The sequence below is a fragment of the Gobio gobio genome (assembly GCF_949357685.1).
Source record: "Gobio gobio genome assembly, chromosome: 1".
Lineage (NCBI taxonomy): Eukaryota > Metazoa > Chordata > Actinopteri > Cypriniformes > Gobionidae > Gobio > Gobio gobio.
In genome coordinates, this window is record NC_137097.1 from 49,447,170 (window position 1) to 49,465,274 (window position 18,105).

Here is an 18,105-nt window from a genome sequence, read left to right on the forward strand (position 1 = left end):
TTTGGTATATCTTCCTGCTTTATTGCACCCCTGCATGTGGTGAGTGTTCAGTATTTCTTTAACTTGCTCATCTGAAGGATGTCTGTTCTATGCTAGCGTAGCTTCATTTTCCAGACCTTATCCAACATTCAGTACATTTAGCAGAGCACTCAGCAAATTAAGATTGGTAATAAACAAATACAGTTCTTGGATAGTTTCTAATGAATATTAGATGATCTTATCGCAGCGGAACAATCAATCCCAGCCACTGTGGCATTGCGCTAATGACAAGGGAACAGAGGAAGTGTTACAGCAGCCTTCCCGTCATTTCCACGCACATTTGTACCCTGTACAATTTGTTTCGTCCCAGAGGAGGGCGAATTGGGGGAGATACATCAGGCTGTGTCAGGCTCAATGAGACATGGCCTTGAGGAGAACGAGCTTTCGGTCCCTGCTAGTTACCCCACCTCAGCTCCAGATGCTTCTGCTAATCTCAAAATAGATGGATTGCCAACTAACGCCTCCAATATTTGAAAGTTCACCATTTATTAAAAACCAAAAATGTTACATGCAACCCTCCCCTTCAATGCTTATTTTACAGTTTTCATATTGTACAATCCCAGCATGCCCTGCTCTAGTGTTCAATCATGAGTCTCACCCCAACTGACAATAAACTCAAATAAAGTTCCTCTGTCACTGATACTCATGTGCTGCGGCTGGTTGTGGAAAAGTGTTTTTTTTTTAACTCGTGTAAAAGTCTCTTGACACGGTTAATAAAGGTTGAATTTAAAAAATGCTAACAATAAAAACAACAATGAATCGGAGTCAGTTTGCAGTCGGAGGGATGAATGGGGCGGGGGGAGGGGGGCATGTACATGAACATTCAAGGACGGCATGCGAATACTTACATAAATATCTGCACCATAAAATCCATCCTGGTAAACAACACTGGAAAGATGCAAACACACGCGCACACACAGACAAACACCAAACAAAACACATCAATATTAGTGCATGTTCCCATGCAAGCAATACCAACCCCACCTCTAGCCAGGGTTAGTGGAACAGAATAAGAAATACACACACACTGAATAAGAGTGACAAAGGGTTTCCAAAGGCACTCATTACTTCTGAAGCATTTTAGAAGGAGACTGTGGAGTAGAGACTTTGTATGTTGAGGGGCCACAAAGAGCTGAAATTTACATCACATTTTAGTCATTAGCAAAATTAAAAAGAAAATTATACAGATATAAATAGCAGAAAACGACAAGATAAATATGTAATAAATAACAATATGTTATTAATCAAATATTCTAGTTAAGATTTGTTCTAACTATCAAACTTCTGTTTTGTAGATAATTTCAGTCTAGGTGTGCAATCTGAAGATCTTAAAAAATCTCTTATTGACTGTCACTGGCATTCAAAATCTAGCTGAAAGTGACAAGAATGTCAATGTAATATTTTCATATTGAATTGTGATCTTTTAATCCTGTCCCCCATGTACTATGAATACTATGAATATACCCCATACTATGTACATAATAGTTATTACACTAACTGGGTAATAACTAGGTACTATCAAATCAATCAATCAATCAATCAATCAATCAATCAATCAATCAATCAATCAATCAATCAATCAATCAATCAATCAATCAATCAATGTTCATTTATAGAGCACATTTAAACACAACCAAGGTTGGCCAATGTGCTTTACAAAGTATAAAAGAAAACAAAGAGTAAAACGAGAGGGAAAAAAAAGCAAAAGAGCAAAACAAACACTCAAATAAACAATCAACAGTAAATCAACGGGTACTAGTCCTGAACCTACCCTAACCTTAACCTATGTAGTTACCTTATATTAACTAATACTTTAAGTGAACGTACTGTAAAATATGGTGCAACCGAATTACATAAATTTAATAATTTCCACACCACATTTGAAGCTCTAAAATGCTGATAATTCCTTGAAATCGAATATGATTTGTTTATGCTTAGTGTCATGACATAGCATAACAAAGACTAAAAATCATACTGAAATCTTCTTTTGCTGCCTTACATCCACCGATATTTCCTTTGGATCTAATTTTATTTATGTACCAGTTTAAATGGCATGTATTCATTTATTTTTCTCTTGTGAATCTTCTAACCTTCCCGTTTGTCAAGAAGAATTTAGGAATTTAGTCTGTAGCCCCTGTTTCTAAACACAGTCTCCTTCAATATCATCCTTCAATATCATGAAATAATCTAAAAGAGCTAAAATAATCAGAATCATCATTTGACTGCTCAGAGATCACAAACTCTTCTGCGTTCAGTTGTTGGACAGGATTTGCATTAATGTTACATTACATAAAAGAAACGCTTAAGGCCATCGACCATGACAGAACAGCATGACAGTTCAGTGTCAGCATTACTTGCAGGATGCACGGGCTACATGCTGCACTGGTTCTGTGTGGTGAGGTAGAGATGCATGCATGTTACAGCAGCCCGGTGACGAGGGGGAGCGGTTGTCAGAAGAGAGGACTAAAGGTGAACTTGAGTGTGTATGTGAGAAGGGAGTGTTGCTACTTACCCTCCATAGGCTGGGATGTGTGGGGGAGGCGCGGCTGCCCGGAACGTATTGTAGACGGTGCGCCCTCTTCCTCTTAAGTGTGCCCCTCTGTACGCCGCCGCTGCTGCCGTAGCTGCTGGGTATGGGAAGCCTGGCACTGTGGGGAAAACATACAGTATATACATAAGGAACAATCACAGAAGAAAGGCAGTTATACAGGTTTGGAACAGTATTTTTATGATTAACTCAAATAAAAAAAAGAAATGCTGTTGAAAAACGTAAAGGGGTTAGTTCACCCCCAAATTTTCTTTTTGTCATTAATTCCTCACCCTCATGTCGTTCCAAACCTGTAAGACCTTAGTTCCTCTTCGGAACACAAATGAAGATATTTTTGATGAAATCAGAGAGCTCTCTGACCCCTACATAGACAGCTATATAATTAACATTTTCAAGTCTTAGAAAGGTAGTAAAGACATTGTTAAAATCACCTGTGTGACTCCAGTGATTCAACCTTACTTTTACGAAGCGACGAGAATACCTTTTGTGCGCAAAAAACAAACAAAAATAACAACTTTATTCAACAATTTTTCACATCAGTCTCCTACACAGTTTACGTTGGCCAGCTCCTGCGTCAGCATCACCACGCATAAATTGTGGTGCTCACATGACCAGCATCGGCCAATGGTAAGCCAGCGTTCTGACGTAGCTCTGACATAACTCGGAAGCGCTGGACTGTATTTACTACATCAACAGCAGACTGATAAAGACGTGAAGAAATTGGTGAATAAAGTGTTCTTGTTGCTTCATAACATTAAGGTTGAACCACTGGAGTCACATGGACTATTTTAACGATGTCTTTTCTACCTTTCTGGACCTTGAAAGTGTTAATTATATTGCTGTCTATGAGGGGTCAGAGAGCTCTCGGATTTCATAAAAAATATCTTAAGTTGTGTTCAGAAGATGAATGAAGGTCTTACGGGTTTGGAACAACATGAGGGTGAGGAATTAATGACAACATTTTCATTTTTGGGTGAACTAACCCTTTAAATACTATAATAGTTTATAAAGAATACTCAAATAACACTGGGAACCATCAATATGTAAATGTAAAAAACAGAGTTTTCATGCTGTTTTGAAATAAAAGTGTTTGATGTACTGTGACATCACCATCACGAGCACATTAACATGCCGCCCACATTGTGTCCATTAACTCCTATTCGGTATTCAGCAACTTGATGAACCTCCCTGATGAACGACAGTGTGAACTATGTTGGTATGCAAAGATTAACCAATAATAAAGAGGTAATTTGCATATAGTTGCCTTTAAGGCACAGTAACAAAAGAGTCTGAGAGGAGAATATAGTCATGTAAAACTAAATGAAGCCTTTTTAGCACAAATTCCCATTTATTTGTATAGCGCTTTTCACAATACATATTGTTTCAAAGCAGCTTTAAAGAAAATGTGTCTACATTACAATTTAGAGTGATAGGTTATCAGAAGTGACTGTGTCCAAGTAATGTAGGCTATTTCAGAAGTGTACATATACAAATCAGGCAGTCCTCACTGGAGTTGGAGTCGTCTCTTCACAGGTGTTGGGGCACCTGAACTAAACCTTGGACTTGGACAGTCAGCTGATCATTATTGCAAAATAAACCCCTGTCAGGGTGATTATGGCTACTTGCTGTATGAAATAAGTAACTAAACGGACAAAGTACTGAAATTATTGTAATATGTAAGAGGAAAGATACACTGAAAAAAGGGTAACATTTACTTTCATTTGCAAGCTTTTGCTTTTTTAATGTCACATATGGAATTAAGAAAAATTACCAAACAAATAAGTAACTGTAACTTGGCCAGATAAAGTTTGTCGAGTAATTGCTATTTAGTTGCTACTTTTTCAAGTGCCTATTACTCAAACAATATAACACTGAATTGAGCTATGCTTTTAAAGTGTTTGCTTTATTTAGAACATCTAAGTAAATAATACAGTAGATATTGTGGAGACAACATATCTACATAATGGAAGTAATGTGGTACCCAAACGAACACAGAGAACTCAATATTTGGTTTTGTTGGATAATTTTTGAGAATGAATGTGTCATTTTGAGTAGAAAATGAATAGCCAGGTCTTAACAGACTCTCGTACATTTCATTTGTACAGAGAGTCTGGCCACTCTCCATTGACAAGCGTTTACTTTCTTGAAGGCAGGTACTCTGTTGAAGTTTAAAACTATTGGATCTGCCAAGAGCCATTCTGGATCTGCCATAACCAATCACTCTAACGTTTGGTCGTGACGTATGTCATGCGCCGTTCGTCTTTATTTCTCACATGGAAGTCAGTAAAAATAAATGTGCAGCCACCTCAGTGATAAAACCTTGTGCATTCGGATTGTGATTTTTTTCACAGTGGAGGGGAGAGTTTTGTGATCGGGAATGCGCTGCTCACGTGGTCCGTAACATGATTGTATGCTGTAAATAAAATGTATAAATAACGGCTTTTTTTATTTTTATTTTTTGAGCAGTGATGAAATATATTGCTCTTGTAAATACTTGCCAGCATTTAAAGAAATACATGTCTAGAAATGCATCCAAATTACAGCGAAGCGCAACCGTACGGTGCTATGCAGTGGTCAAAAAGGATATAAACAGTGAATTTTGAAGTGATATATTCTTGAAAACTCAGAGATGTGGATTCGGCAATTAAATGACCACACAACCTTGGTGTTTGTCTAAAACAGTAGGTAATTCGGCCAGGTATTTTTACGTGGGTGGTGGGAGACGGACGGCAATATAATCACTGACTAGCCCCTGTAAATGATGACAATACCTTCCGACCGCACGAGAAACAATTACCGTCCAAATAGGGCTTCAGCCAACTCCTTCACCACAAACGAAGCGAGCTGGAAAATCAAACTTTCCCCCGGGACACAACATCATGGCCACCAACAAAACTCCGGCTTTAACTTCTGGATATTCGGCAGCGGTGCCACAACGGAATGAATGGCTTCGCTCTCATCTTTCTCCGCCGCCATTACTGAACTACAACTCAAACTAGCGCATGACATCAACGTCATCGTTCTCAGCCACTCCCTCTGTTCGCTGATTGGACCGGTAAAAAATTTGTTTGGAGAAAACCTAAGAATATACCGCAGTACGTACGCGACGTACGTAGGTGGGCGGAGCCAGGCTAGAAAATGAACTCCAGATGTCACAAAACTGCAAGTTACTAGACCTAACAACAAAAGGAATGACAAAACAGTGTAAATACAGCTGGAAAACTGAAAAAATGCAACATTAATTATTCATGCCCCAGTGCATGATGGGAACACCAGTATAATAAAGTTGAGTAGGTATTACGTAATTTTATAACTGATATATACGCTTTAATTTCTAGTACTAATATAGCCTTTATGTATAGAATTAGTTTTTATTTAACCAAATTTAGGTAGAAATTAAATTTGTTTTTCTGTAGCATTTACTTCACCACAGAATATTTTTTTTATCAGTGTACCACAGGGAGATATGATACAAGAGATGACACTAGAACAGTGTTGCTAGGGATGGTCAAATACTGTACAGTTATGTAATGTAATATTTGACTGCAGAATGCAACGATTGACCAATCAGAATAAAGTATTCCAGAGAGCCGTGTAATAAACTGCCAAATGAACTATAATTCCACGAGTCTCAATTAATATAAGCTGTGAGGAATGGTGCCCTACCTCCATCTACAACACCTGCAATTAGCCAACAACTCTTAACAATGAGTAATAAGCAAACTATGGGAGGCATACAGACCTCTGAGGCTGGGTGAAAACAGAAAGCTCTGTATTGTTGTTAAATGATCATTAAGTTTAATAGGGCGTCGGTGGTGAAAATGACTTTTAAGAGGCTTAATTTGAAATGGTTGAGAGGAAGAAAAAGAGAGGGGGTTTGTGAAAGCTGCTTCATTCTTTAACATTACAGGTTTTCAAAAGGAGATCATATAAATGTCTAATAGGAGCACTGAATCTTTCATTTAGACGATAAAAAATTAAGATTTAAGGAAGGGGTCTGTGTGATGTAGAAAGGTGACAAGGATTGTTCCATTTGACTCTTTGTCACCTTGGATATGTCTCGCTTTCACGCATTGCACCACAGCTGTCTTAGTATATAAAAGAGAGAAGTGCAGCCAAATGAACTCTACATTTTATGTTCCAATTTATTATATTTATGAAAATGAAGGAAGCCATTACCTTCCTACCCTTAAAGTGTGTTCTATTTTTTATGTTAACATACTGTATAAATGATTCTGATATAAATAAATGTTACTGTATTTGTTATTATCAGAAGCATGTATTCCATTATATATGGGTGTGTATGTTTAACATGTTATTCATCTCTTTAAACGTTTGCGGTTCATTAGGAGGCTAAACAACTAAAATCAGATCATGCATATAACTCATAGTTTGATAAATGCCTTTAAAATTGCTACAATGGAGCATCAATGCAGTATTTAAAAAAAAAAACGGCAAAGAAGATTCATTAGTCATATGTATTCCTTCCTCCTTCCATTGCAGGCAGCCCATCTGACAGCCATTTTTGAAATATGCTGCATACACGTTTGCATATTTGCAAGAGCTTCACTTTGATGTGTAGAATGTGTCCTGAGGAAAATAAATATGAGATGTATTTAGCCTGAATATTTACAGGATAAACAACTTAGACTATGCACTTTCATTTAGAACGATGAAGGGTGGAGGGCTAGATGAAAACCGAGAGAGAGAGAGAGAGAGAGAGAGAGAGAGGGAGCTACAGTAAGTGCCGCTGAATGAGAAATGGGAGCGTGCAGCAGCAGTGAGCTCCAGGGGGATGCACAGGAGAGCTAGTCCGTTTTATTGCTTTGAGAGCGATTACAGTGAAGCAGATGCTCTGGCCGACGGGAGGTAGCCTCCGCATCAAAGCCATAAAAGTGTACAACTGCTTTGTAGCGCAATAATTTCTCTCATTGGCTTTTGTGTGGGAAGTGTTTGCGGGGGTCGTGGGGGGTGGTTGACGGGTGGGCAGCAACATTGCAGGAGGTTCAGTTGCCCTGTCCATCTCACTCTGCAACCTTACACAGTGCAGCAAACCGCAGAGACTCTTTTATGAATGCATATATAAGACGCACTTCGAGATGAGAGAAATCTCACAGCTTTCAGATAATGTAAAATGCGTTGTGTATTGCGTACGGATTATTGTGCAGCTTGTGGTGATATACGGTAAAATACTCATGTTTGTTGAAAACTAGGAACAAGACTAAATCCCTTTGCTATCTATCTTATTCCCTTTTTTTTTTTTTTTTGAAAATTAAAATGTATGTGTACAACACATATTATCAAAATGAACCACCTCCTATGGTTAAAGGAGTGGTATTTTAATGTGGATGCATTTGAATTAATTTAAATCTAGTTTAATCTAATTAAAGCAAGTAATGAATCTAATTAAAGAAAGCTTAATAGCTCAAATATACCACAAATAAATAATCAAATCAAATAAATAATTATGAAAATAATGAAATGGAAGTAAAAAAAGAAGAAAATCAAACAAAAGACACTACACTCTAAAAAAAAAAGGTTCTATATGGCACCAAAAATGGTTATTGGCTCGTAATCATAGGGGAACCTTTTTAAGTGCTATATAGCACCAATTTTGGTGCTTCAGTGGTTCTTCAGCGGTTCTTCAGAGGTTCTTCAGCGGTTCTTCATCGGTTCTTCACCGGTTCTTTGACTAAGGTGCTATATAGCACCTCTGAAGAACCGCAGAAGAACCACTGAAGCACCAAAATTATGATTACGAGCCAAGAACCATTTTTGGTGCCATATACACTCACCTAAAGGATTATTAGGAACACCATACTAATACTGTGTTTGACCCCCTTTCTGCCTTAATTCTACGTGGTATTGATTCAACAAAGTGCTGAAAGCATTCTTTAGAAATGTTGGCCCATATTGATAGGATAGCATCTTGCAGTTGATGGAGATTTGTGGGATGCACATCCAGGGCACGAAGCTCCCGTTCCACCACATCCCAAAGATGCTCTATTGGGTTGAGATCTGGTGACTGTGGGAGCCATTTTAGTTCAGTGAACTCATTGTCATGTTCAAGAAACCAATTTGAAATGATTCAAGCTTTGAGACATGGTGCATTATCCTGCTGGAAGTAGCCATCAGAGGATGGGTACATGGTGGTCATAAAGGGATGGTCAGAAACAATGCTCATGTAGCTGTGGCATTTAAACAATGCCCAATTGGCACTAAGGGACCTAAAGTGTGCCAAGAAAACATCTGCCACACCATTACACCACCACCACCAGCCTGCACAGTGGTAACAAGGCATGATGGATCCATGTTCTCATTCTGTTTACGTCAAATTCTGACTCTACCATCTGAATGTCTCAACAGAAATCGAGACTCATCAGACCAGGCAACATTTTTCCAGTCTTCAACTGTCCAATTTTGGTGAGCTCGTGCAAATTGTAGCCTCTTTTTCCTATTTGTACGGGAGATGAGTGGTACCCGGTGGGGTCTTCTGCTGTTGTAGCCCATCCGCCTCAAGGTTGTGCGTGTTGTGGCTTCACAAATGCTTGCTGCATACCTCAGTTGTAACGAGTGGTTATTTCAGTCAAAGTTGCTCTTCTATCAGCTTGAATCAGTCGGCCCATTCTCCTCTGACCTCTAGCATCAACAAGGCATTTTCGCCCACAGGACAGCCGCATACTGGATGTTTTTCCCTTTTCACACCATTCTTTGTAAACCCTAGAAATGGTTGTGCGTGAAAATCCCAGCAACTGAGCAGATTGTGAAATACTCACACCGGCCCGTCTGGCACCGACAACCATGCCACGCTCAAAATAGCTTAAATCACCTTTCTTTCCCATTCTGACATTCAGTTTGGAGTTCAGGAGATTGTCTTGACCTGGACCACACCCCTAAATGCATTGAAGCAACTGCCATGTGATTGGTTGATTAGATAATTGCATTAATGAAAAATTGAACAGGTGTTCCTAATAATCCTTTAGGTGAGTGTAGAACCTTTTTTTTTTAGAGTGTATGAAAATATTAATACAAATTATTTAACACAAAGTATGAAATTATCAAAAACTAACACAGAAAATAAAAATAATAAAATAAATTATTCTGAAAATTAAATAAATTATCATTAAAATTATTAAAAAATAAATAAAATGGGGGGAAAAACACCATTCTTGTATGAAAAAGTTACTAGTCAACTAGTGAAACTATGGATGACTAGTTGACTGTGACCCATTCCTATTTAATTGCAGTTATTTTCTTTTCAAAAACATTACATCAAAAACAAAACAAAAAATGTAAGAAGACAGTACCTATTCACATATACTGTGTGCTCTATAAGCCCTCCCTAACTGGTAGCTTTATAATCCTTATGTATGTAATCTCACTGTAAGCAGTCTTTTGAAACGCGTTTCAAGTCTTAATGAATATGCATTTTTTTTTAATTACCTCAGTACACATGTCAGGGTCATTTCATATTGTTTCTTCCCACAATGCAATCTCAAACGTTCACCGTACAACACAGAAGCGGCCACCAAAGTACTTTCATTCCTCTTTAAAACGCTTCATCCTTCCGCTAAAAGCCGCTTGTTGTCTTCCATGATAGCCTATCTGCACAAATTAATTCCATTTTGCTGCTGACTTTTTGAAAATTCTCAAATTCTTTTTCCGCACTCCGTTAATTGCACGTCACTTTTCAAACTTATCATTCCATATTCGCGAGTTCAAAACAGCCCAGCAATGTTGAAAGTGCCGGAGGCAGCCGCTGTCTCTCGTTCAGTCAGGACTCAATCAAAGAGAGAGCAAGGACAGTGATGTCATACTAAAACACTGAGACATTAGTGCTGCGAAACTGTCAGTCAATACAAATGACCCTCTATATCATTACAACCGAACATATTCCATTTCAGTTCATATGGTTCAAACTCACTCAGCCTGTCTGTTTCTTCAGAAAATTCAATAATCTGAATGTTGGACACAGAAGTCACCCTTCCTTTCCTCTCACTTAAGGAAATGAGTTTACCAATTTGTATTTAATTATTTCTTTGCCAATAAACATGATGATGAGAATGATGAGAAATTGAGGTCAATAAATCAATGTGCATAAGTGTTGAGAAACGTGATAGTCTGAGTGGTGTTTATGAATATGTTTCTTCAACTTGTATGTCTCAGGGGTTGATTTTAAAGTGCCCCTATTATGGATTTTTGAAAATGACCTTTCATGCAGTGTGTAACATAGTTCTAAGTGAATAAAAAAATCCAGCAAAGTTTTCTTGAAAGTGCACTGTATATAAAGTTATTGCCTCTCAAAAGAAAGAGTCGACTCTGAGTCAATTAAACGAATCGAATCGCAAGCAGTTTCGTTGTGACTTCAAGACGAAACATTAGCATATTGCCCATCCACTTATTCCACCTTGAACCACCTAAAACACTGCAGCGAATACTGGATATCACCATGTCGAGAAGACGCTGTGCTCTACAATGTGTTTATTGTGATTCATTTTGGATAGGTATCTGGCTAACCGGCTAACTCACGTTATTACCATCTTACTGAAATACTACTGTAAATCAGCTGTGGGATGCAGTATTACCTAAACTGTGTCTATCAATGCAGATTGTCTGTAATTGAGCTGTTATTGATACAGTTACCGCATGTGCACCGCAATAAATTATAAACACACACACACACGGGTTTGTTGATGGACGCACACTAATGCCAGACTGTCCTCCAAAAAAACCCTATACTCTATAGGTCATTTTTCAAGCACCTTATTACAACCTTTATTTACGTTTTAAAGTCATACACCCTCTAGCTAGCAGTGTCGTGTTACGGTCGTTACCAATCAAAATGCGTGTTCATTTAATGCAATGTGTGGACTTTTTTTACCACCATTTGTCATTTTCCATTTAACAAAAGTTATTTTTTATTAACAACTACACCACTAAACCAATGTGTTTGAATTACACATTGCATTAGTTTGTGTTTTAAGGGTTAACGGAAATTTCCGTAAAATTACTGGATAATGTACTGGCAGAAAATTACCAGTACATTTTACGTTTTTCTTTTTTACAGTGTGGGAAGTGACAAACAACCTATAGGCGTATTGGTTGGAGGACATGTTGCTAATGCTGATGGTGAGGAATTGCAATTGAAACATCTCATAATGTACCTCAAACTGAGCAACATCACTGAGAAACGTACTGCTCAAGGTTCGGGTTGAATAACTAGTTCTTCCAATGTTTCATCATCGATTCGGACTCACGTGGGATTGATAGGGTAAAATTGACGTCATCGTTACTGTCTTTACAGTGTGTACAATCGCTGAGCTTTTGGAAGCTTCTGGGCGGAGCTGGAGTTCAGTTATGGCAAAGGCCGTTTGTTTCCGAAACACACACTGTACGTGGTAGACCAATCACAACAGACTGGACCATCTGACCAATCAGAGCAGAGTAGGCTCGCGGAAAGAAGGGATTAAGAGAGACTGATTCATCCATCGAGTCGTTTGAGAGTCGAACGTCTAAGTGTGACGTTTTCGACGTGATTGCGCAATCACTGGCGAGCCGCAGAGCAGCGCAAGATGAGCAATTTAGGTTCAAAAGTATATTCATTTTTTAAAAAAAATTTAATGACTGATCATTTCACTAGATAAGACCCAATTCCTCGTCTGAGATCACAAGCCCTTCGAAGCCCTTTGAAACAGCATTGATTTGGACCTTCAACATTTTGGTTGCCATGGAAGTCAATGGTGTGCAGAAAAATCCTGGAATCAAAAATCTTAATTTCTTTTCGAAAGACATGAACATCTTGGATAAGATGGCGGTGAGTAAAATATCAGGAAATTTTCATTTTGAAGTGAACACGCCTTTAAGACATGCTTTTATTGGGCGGTAAATAAAGGCGCAAATACCAGTAAACTGACGAGCCAAACCTTAGTAAATCACCGTGATTTATTTAAATACTCTCCTCCCATAAAATTTGTGTCTGAAAGGGAAGCTCCTAAAAATGCATATGCAATAAGGTCAGCCGCAAAAATAACTGTGCCCACCCCACGCCTTTTCAGTGCTAATTTTTCTTTAGTAAATCCTGAAAGTAGTTTTTTAACACCAAAAGAGGGTTTGCATTGGTGCAAGCTGTTAGTAAATCTGGCCCCAGATGTCTGCAATTTCGACAAAACCAATTCTGACACTAATTAAGATTTTCTTTCTTTTAAAGCGAGAGTACTTGGTTACCAAGGAGACAATGGTGTCAGTGATTATCATGTTTGAGATGAATTGATACGTGAAGTGTGAAGACAACACAGAAAAATCAAGGTAAACATAGCTTTCATTTTCTGTTTGTTTTTGTGGTTGATATTTCTACACTGTAAAAAAATGAATCATGGGTCTTATAATTTTCACAAAATAAATTGGGTACATCAGGTCATTTCCAAATTGTGGTTCAGTGTTGTATAGAAAATATTGAGAACATTTCACTAATAAAACCAAGAGATACGTTTCCTAATTTTTTTAAGAAAATGTAAACAATTTTGAGGCTTGAATTGAGGAACCGATTAAGCTGATAAAATTAAGGGAAAAAAGGCTAGCTATTTATTTTAAGAGAATAGGCTCAACTGTGCAGTTTTATTTAGAAACACCATTGTTAGTTTCATTCACTCGAATGTATATCCTTTTTTTAGAGTCAACTTAAAATAAAAAGCACATTTAGCTAAAAATATTAAATTACTTGTTTCATAGACTAAATAATTAAGGAGATTTTACATGATTTATTCAGGTACATTCCATTAAAAACAAGCCTTAAAAACTACTCAAGAAATATTATGTGTAATATTGTTACCATAAAAAAAAATTAAAAAAAATAGCACATTACAAATAGCAAACATTTTTTACAGTGTACAGTACTAACACATAAGTCCTCTAAATAAGTCACACATAAGTCATGACACATCATAAGTCACACATAAATATATTTATATTTCATTGCACTACAAACAAATACTACACAAAATTTTAATATTTGATTGTGATTGTCAAAAATGTGATGCATTTATACAAAAAAATGTGTCATTATGCAAAAATGTACACGTACATTTTTATTTTTTTAAATTGTGTGTATTTAAAATAGATAAAATGCTAACTATGAAATTAACCTTAACATGGAGTTTTATTCCAAAAATGAAAGGACATTTCCATCACATATGTGATGACAAATGACATTGCTGGTTCGGAAAAAATGACAGAACTCTCTTGTGAGACATGTGTGCAAACGCAAGTGTGTCTGTTGGTCGTTTTTTCCCTAAAAGTTCCCACAGTTGAAGAAAGACCATTATATTTGTGCCTTTTTTAAGAGTGCATGTTTTTTTTTTATGTGATTATGCAAAGGATTTTTTCTGCTTATAGCAAACGTTTTATTTTTAAAATAATGAATGTTTTTGATTGGGGACTGAGGGTCAATAGAGATGGACGACAGGTTAAATCTGCTAACTCTCTGTGGCAAATTTCATCTCCATAAATGTAAAGTCACTGATTCTAAGCCCAATTATTTATGCTTTTCTGTGTTGATTTAAAGGTATTCTATGACTATCTTTGTTTATCATTTAACAAGAAAGCTCCTAAAACCAAAGCTATTAATAAAAAAAAAAAAATTGTTTCATTATAAGAGTTACTTCCTGATTTCCTGAAGATGACTTTCTTTTTATGTTTCATGTTATTTATTTGTATTCATTTATTGTATGTTTAATTTCTATTGCTTTCAATGTTTTGTGAGGATACTTTTGCTAATGATTTATTGATAATGCACTTTATTGCCTTGCTCTACCTCGAGTTTCTTATCCTGTCTTACGTATTCTTCTGTGATATATGTATAACCTGTGATCTTTGTTCAATAAAAAAAGAGTGCATGTGTTATCAGACAGCATGTATGGCTTCTAAAAAATAATAGCTAGAGCTGCATCTTTTCAACCTTTTTCATGTGTGAACTCATTTCCTAAAAGAAAGCATGCAATAGAGAAAGAAAGATAGTGAATATGTGTGCGTCTTTGGCGAAGAGCCGCAAATTTCCTGTGGTCAGAGGTGGCCGGCATTTGCATAATCTTTGGGCATAAATTGCTGAAAGTCTAATTTTGAAACATCCGCCCAATCTCCGTCAGGCGTAACACTTAATCAGAGATCAGTCCGGCAGACAAGTGGGGTCTGGCACATTGGTCATCCCTCAGACTTCTGCCGAAGCTTTCATTCCCCTCAGCCGGAGAACTGTTAATGAACATCAAAGCTATCTTAAATCAACAGTCTGCCGCAGGTGAGAGCTGCTTCGAGTGGCGAGAAACGAACCTCGCATGAATCAAAGATGCTCCTTTTCCATTCTGGTCCTTTAGGATATTTGTTTATATAGCTAACTTTCAAGCTCGCTAATCAATTCAAACTCTACGGCACGCTCAATCGCTCTGTGCAGTCTTTCCATCTGCAATCTAAGCAGCAATGTGCCAATACCTATTTTCAGTCTTTAGGCAAACGAAAGGATTCAAGACGTTTTCCGTTATCGGCACAATTCGGGCACGTTAACGATGCCTTAATTATAATTAAGACAGAGATCTTAAAAAAAGAGAAAAGAAACAGAGAGCGCTGGAAAGAACAAAACACTCGCACCTTAATAGCATGTGGGCTGTTTGGACACTTGAAAGGTGAGACGAAAGCAAATCAATAATGAGCCATTTTGTAATTAACAGAATGTGCGCTGAATTAGGCAAACGACTGTCTGGAGAAATTGAAAATATTGATTTTAATTTATAGAATATATTTCAGCCCTTTGATGCCCTTGCGTCGACAGACAATTAGATTTAACCATCACCTCGATATTTTTGCCTTCTAGTTTCTTCTTATTATCATAAAATCTCGATATTTTCCTATATAATGGGGGAGGTAATGATGTTCGGGGAAGGTCAGAGGCTGGGATGGCCAAGGTTGAGGAGGAGATGACCGAAGGAAACGAGAGAAAAAGAGTCCAGCTTGTCTTTCAACCGATGAGACCCGCTCGCTTTCAAAGGCCCATAAAACGAAATGAAGCCCTGGGGGTCTGGAAGCTGGCTGGATTATGTTTTCAAAGATGTGTACCCTGTTTGCAGTTGTGACAATGGCGTCTTGGAGCCTCTTGCCAATAGGCCAGCAAACACAGGCGCACATTGTGAAACAGGCCCTTTGGGTGATTACAATAATCACTTCCTGCTTGCCAGCTCTTTCAAGCCTATGCCAGAGCTCGTAGATTAAGGTCACCCGCTATACACACCTCCAACCACCAGGCACAGAACTATGCCTTCATCAACTAATGCAGTTAAACACCAACGCGTTACAATTTTCTGTTTGTTTTCTGGTTGATATTCCTAACTAAACAATTAACAGTACTGACTGGAAGTGCACATTTTGGAATTTCTTTGCACTACAAACAAATGATCAAACCAAGTGGCCTCTGCAACAAATGATGCTCTTTTTTTAACTGATTATATTCTATGTCTTGGCAGAGTAACCACAGGTGTATCAAATAATCAGCGTGAAAATTACACTTCCTTTTTTTTAAATGAACAATGCTTCCTTTGATTTTTTTTTATCAAATTAGTGGACCCACTTTATATCAGGTGGCCTTAACTACTGTGTACTAAAATTTTAATGAATCATTTGATAGCTACAATGCACTTATTGGGCACATACATGTTTTTACATTGTACTTACATTTTTTAAAACACCTGCATGTAATTACATCTGTAATTAATTTCTGTAGTTACATTTATAATTCACTGCTGACCCTTCCCTTACACCTAACCCTACCCTTAAACTTACCCATACCACCACACATGTCCCTAACTTTACCCGTATCCCACCTCAATATCAGCAAAAGTGTTTTGCAATACAATATGAACACAATAAATACATTGTACTTATTTTTTGATGTAAGTACATAGTAGTTAAGGCCACCTAATATAAAGTGGGCCAAAATTAGTTATCTAATGCAATAAGATCCATCCATTTTTAGTTGCCAATACCTTTTGGAGCCAGTGTAAGTTCAATATATGAAAATAAAATAACAGAACAGAAAAACACTTTTTGAAAGGAATGTGAAATTATCATATCTGGTATCAGAGTAATTTGCCATTTCATATCCTCTGCAGCGTTCATAAACAGAGGTTTCAGGGCATGTGGGTTGAGAACGTTTTTCACACACACAAAGCACATTAGTGAAACTGCCCATTAGCCCTAAATGCAAATGCATTTAACCCTCTGTGTTACAGTGTTGCTTTCTGCAAATGATTTATTTATTTATTTGAAAGCATTTGTAGTCTAGTATGATTGTATTTATTAATATAGGACATGATTATGATTTATGTTTTAAATGCTCAAACAAAGGTGAGGATAAATTATAATGATTTGGTACATTTTAGTTTATAGAAGTCATACATTTATACATATATCCAAGTGTATTTAGAGGTGAAATTTTTTAAAAAAAAGAAGAAGCTTTTTTGATAATTGTCCAATGGCATCTTTCCCCACATTTTTTTTTATTGGTGCTAATTTATGTCCAAAAGTCAAATAGGGGAAAAAAACATACATACCCAATCTTTTTACTAAAGATAAAAAGCATTAGAGAGCCATGCAGTTTCTTTGAAATGAGCATCCACTCACCTGCATAGAATTCTGGGCTGTAGACTGCACCCACGACTGGATTCAACTTCCAGCCTATACAAAGACAGAGAGAGAGATCATCTGATATTAGCCACCCTTGGTCTGAACTACAGAAATTGTACATCTGATCCTTCACAAGACAAAGAGTTGAATTCTGGTTAACTAGAACCTCCTGGCCCATGCGTAATGATGTCAGTAGAGGGCTGACCACACTGAAGCGCTACTGTCATTCAGAGACAGAATAAGGCCCGGAGTGGCCTGACAGATTTCTCTCTAATTCTAACCTCTACAAATGGCCTGTCTGTTTAAGCCCTCCATAAGTAAAAAAAAAAAAATCCTACGATATCAACTGAGATCTGATCTAAAAGGATGTCTCAGTTTTCCACTTTAAACTTGCGGGTAAGGAAGAAAAGAGAACAGCTGTGAAAAACATTTCAGAGGATACTGAGAAAATCGACAATTACAAGCACTCTTCTTCTCTGGTTTCAATCGGTGGGTCCGTGGCTACAGGAAGTTATTTAGATTGTGAATAATACAGTCAAGTTGGTTACACTTTATTGTAGGGTAACATAGATACATAGATACTTAAATAAGTACCGAGTAATATTAATTAACTCCATGGACTTACTGTAGAGTTACGGTTATGGTTTGGTTTAGTTACTTGCAGTTATGCATAATTTACTGTTATTACTATAATAAATACATGTAGTTGGGTGTAACTATGTCACTTTAAAATAAAGTGTTAGCATAACATTTTCCTGTCTGTGGAGTGGCATACTTAGTATGAGGTCTAAACTTTGTCCTGTACACACATAATGTTAATATATACAGTGGGGTCCCAAAGTATGAGACCACTC

At 37.3% G+C, this 18,105-nt stretch overlaps 1 protein-coding gene across 10 annotated transcripts in view; it reads right to left on the bottom strand.

Moving 5' to 3' along the window:
* rbfox1 (RNA binding fox-1 homolog 1) overlaps positions 1-18,105 on the bottom strand; it is a 170,762-nt gene that overhangs the window by 19,206 nt on the left and 133,451 nt on the right. For 8 of the 10 annotated variants that reach the window (XM_079835795.1, XM_079835794.1, XM_079835791.1 and 5 more), the window contains exons 7-9: positions 17,249-17,302; positions 2,552-2,687; positions 888-927 (exon numbers count right to left, since the gene is read on the bottom strand). In XM_079835795.1, coding sequence (XP_079691921.1) covers positions 888-927; positions 2,552-2,687; positions 17,249-17,302 — 230 coding nt within the window. The remainder of the gene's footprint in view (positions 1-887; positions 928-2,551; positions 2,688-17,248; positions 17,303-18,105) is intronic. The other 2 variants (XM_079835796.1, XM_079835792.1) reach the window with 1 other exon arrangement.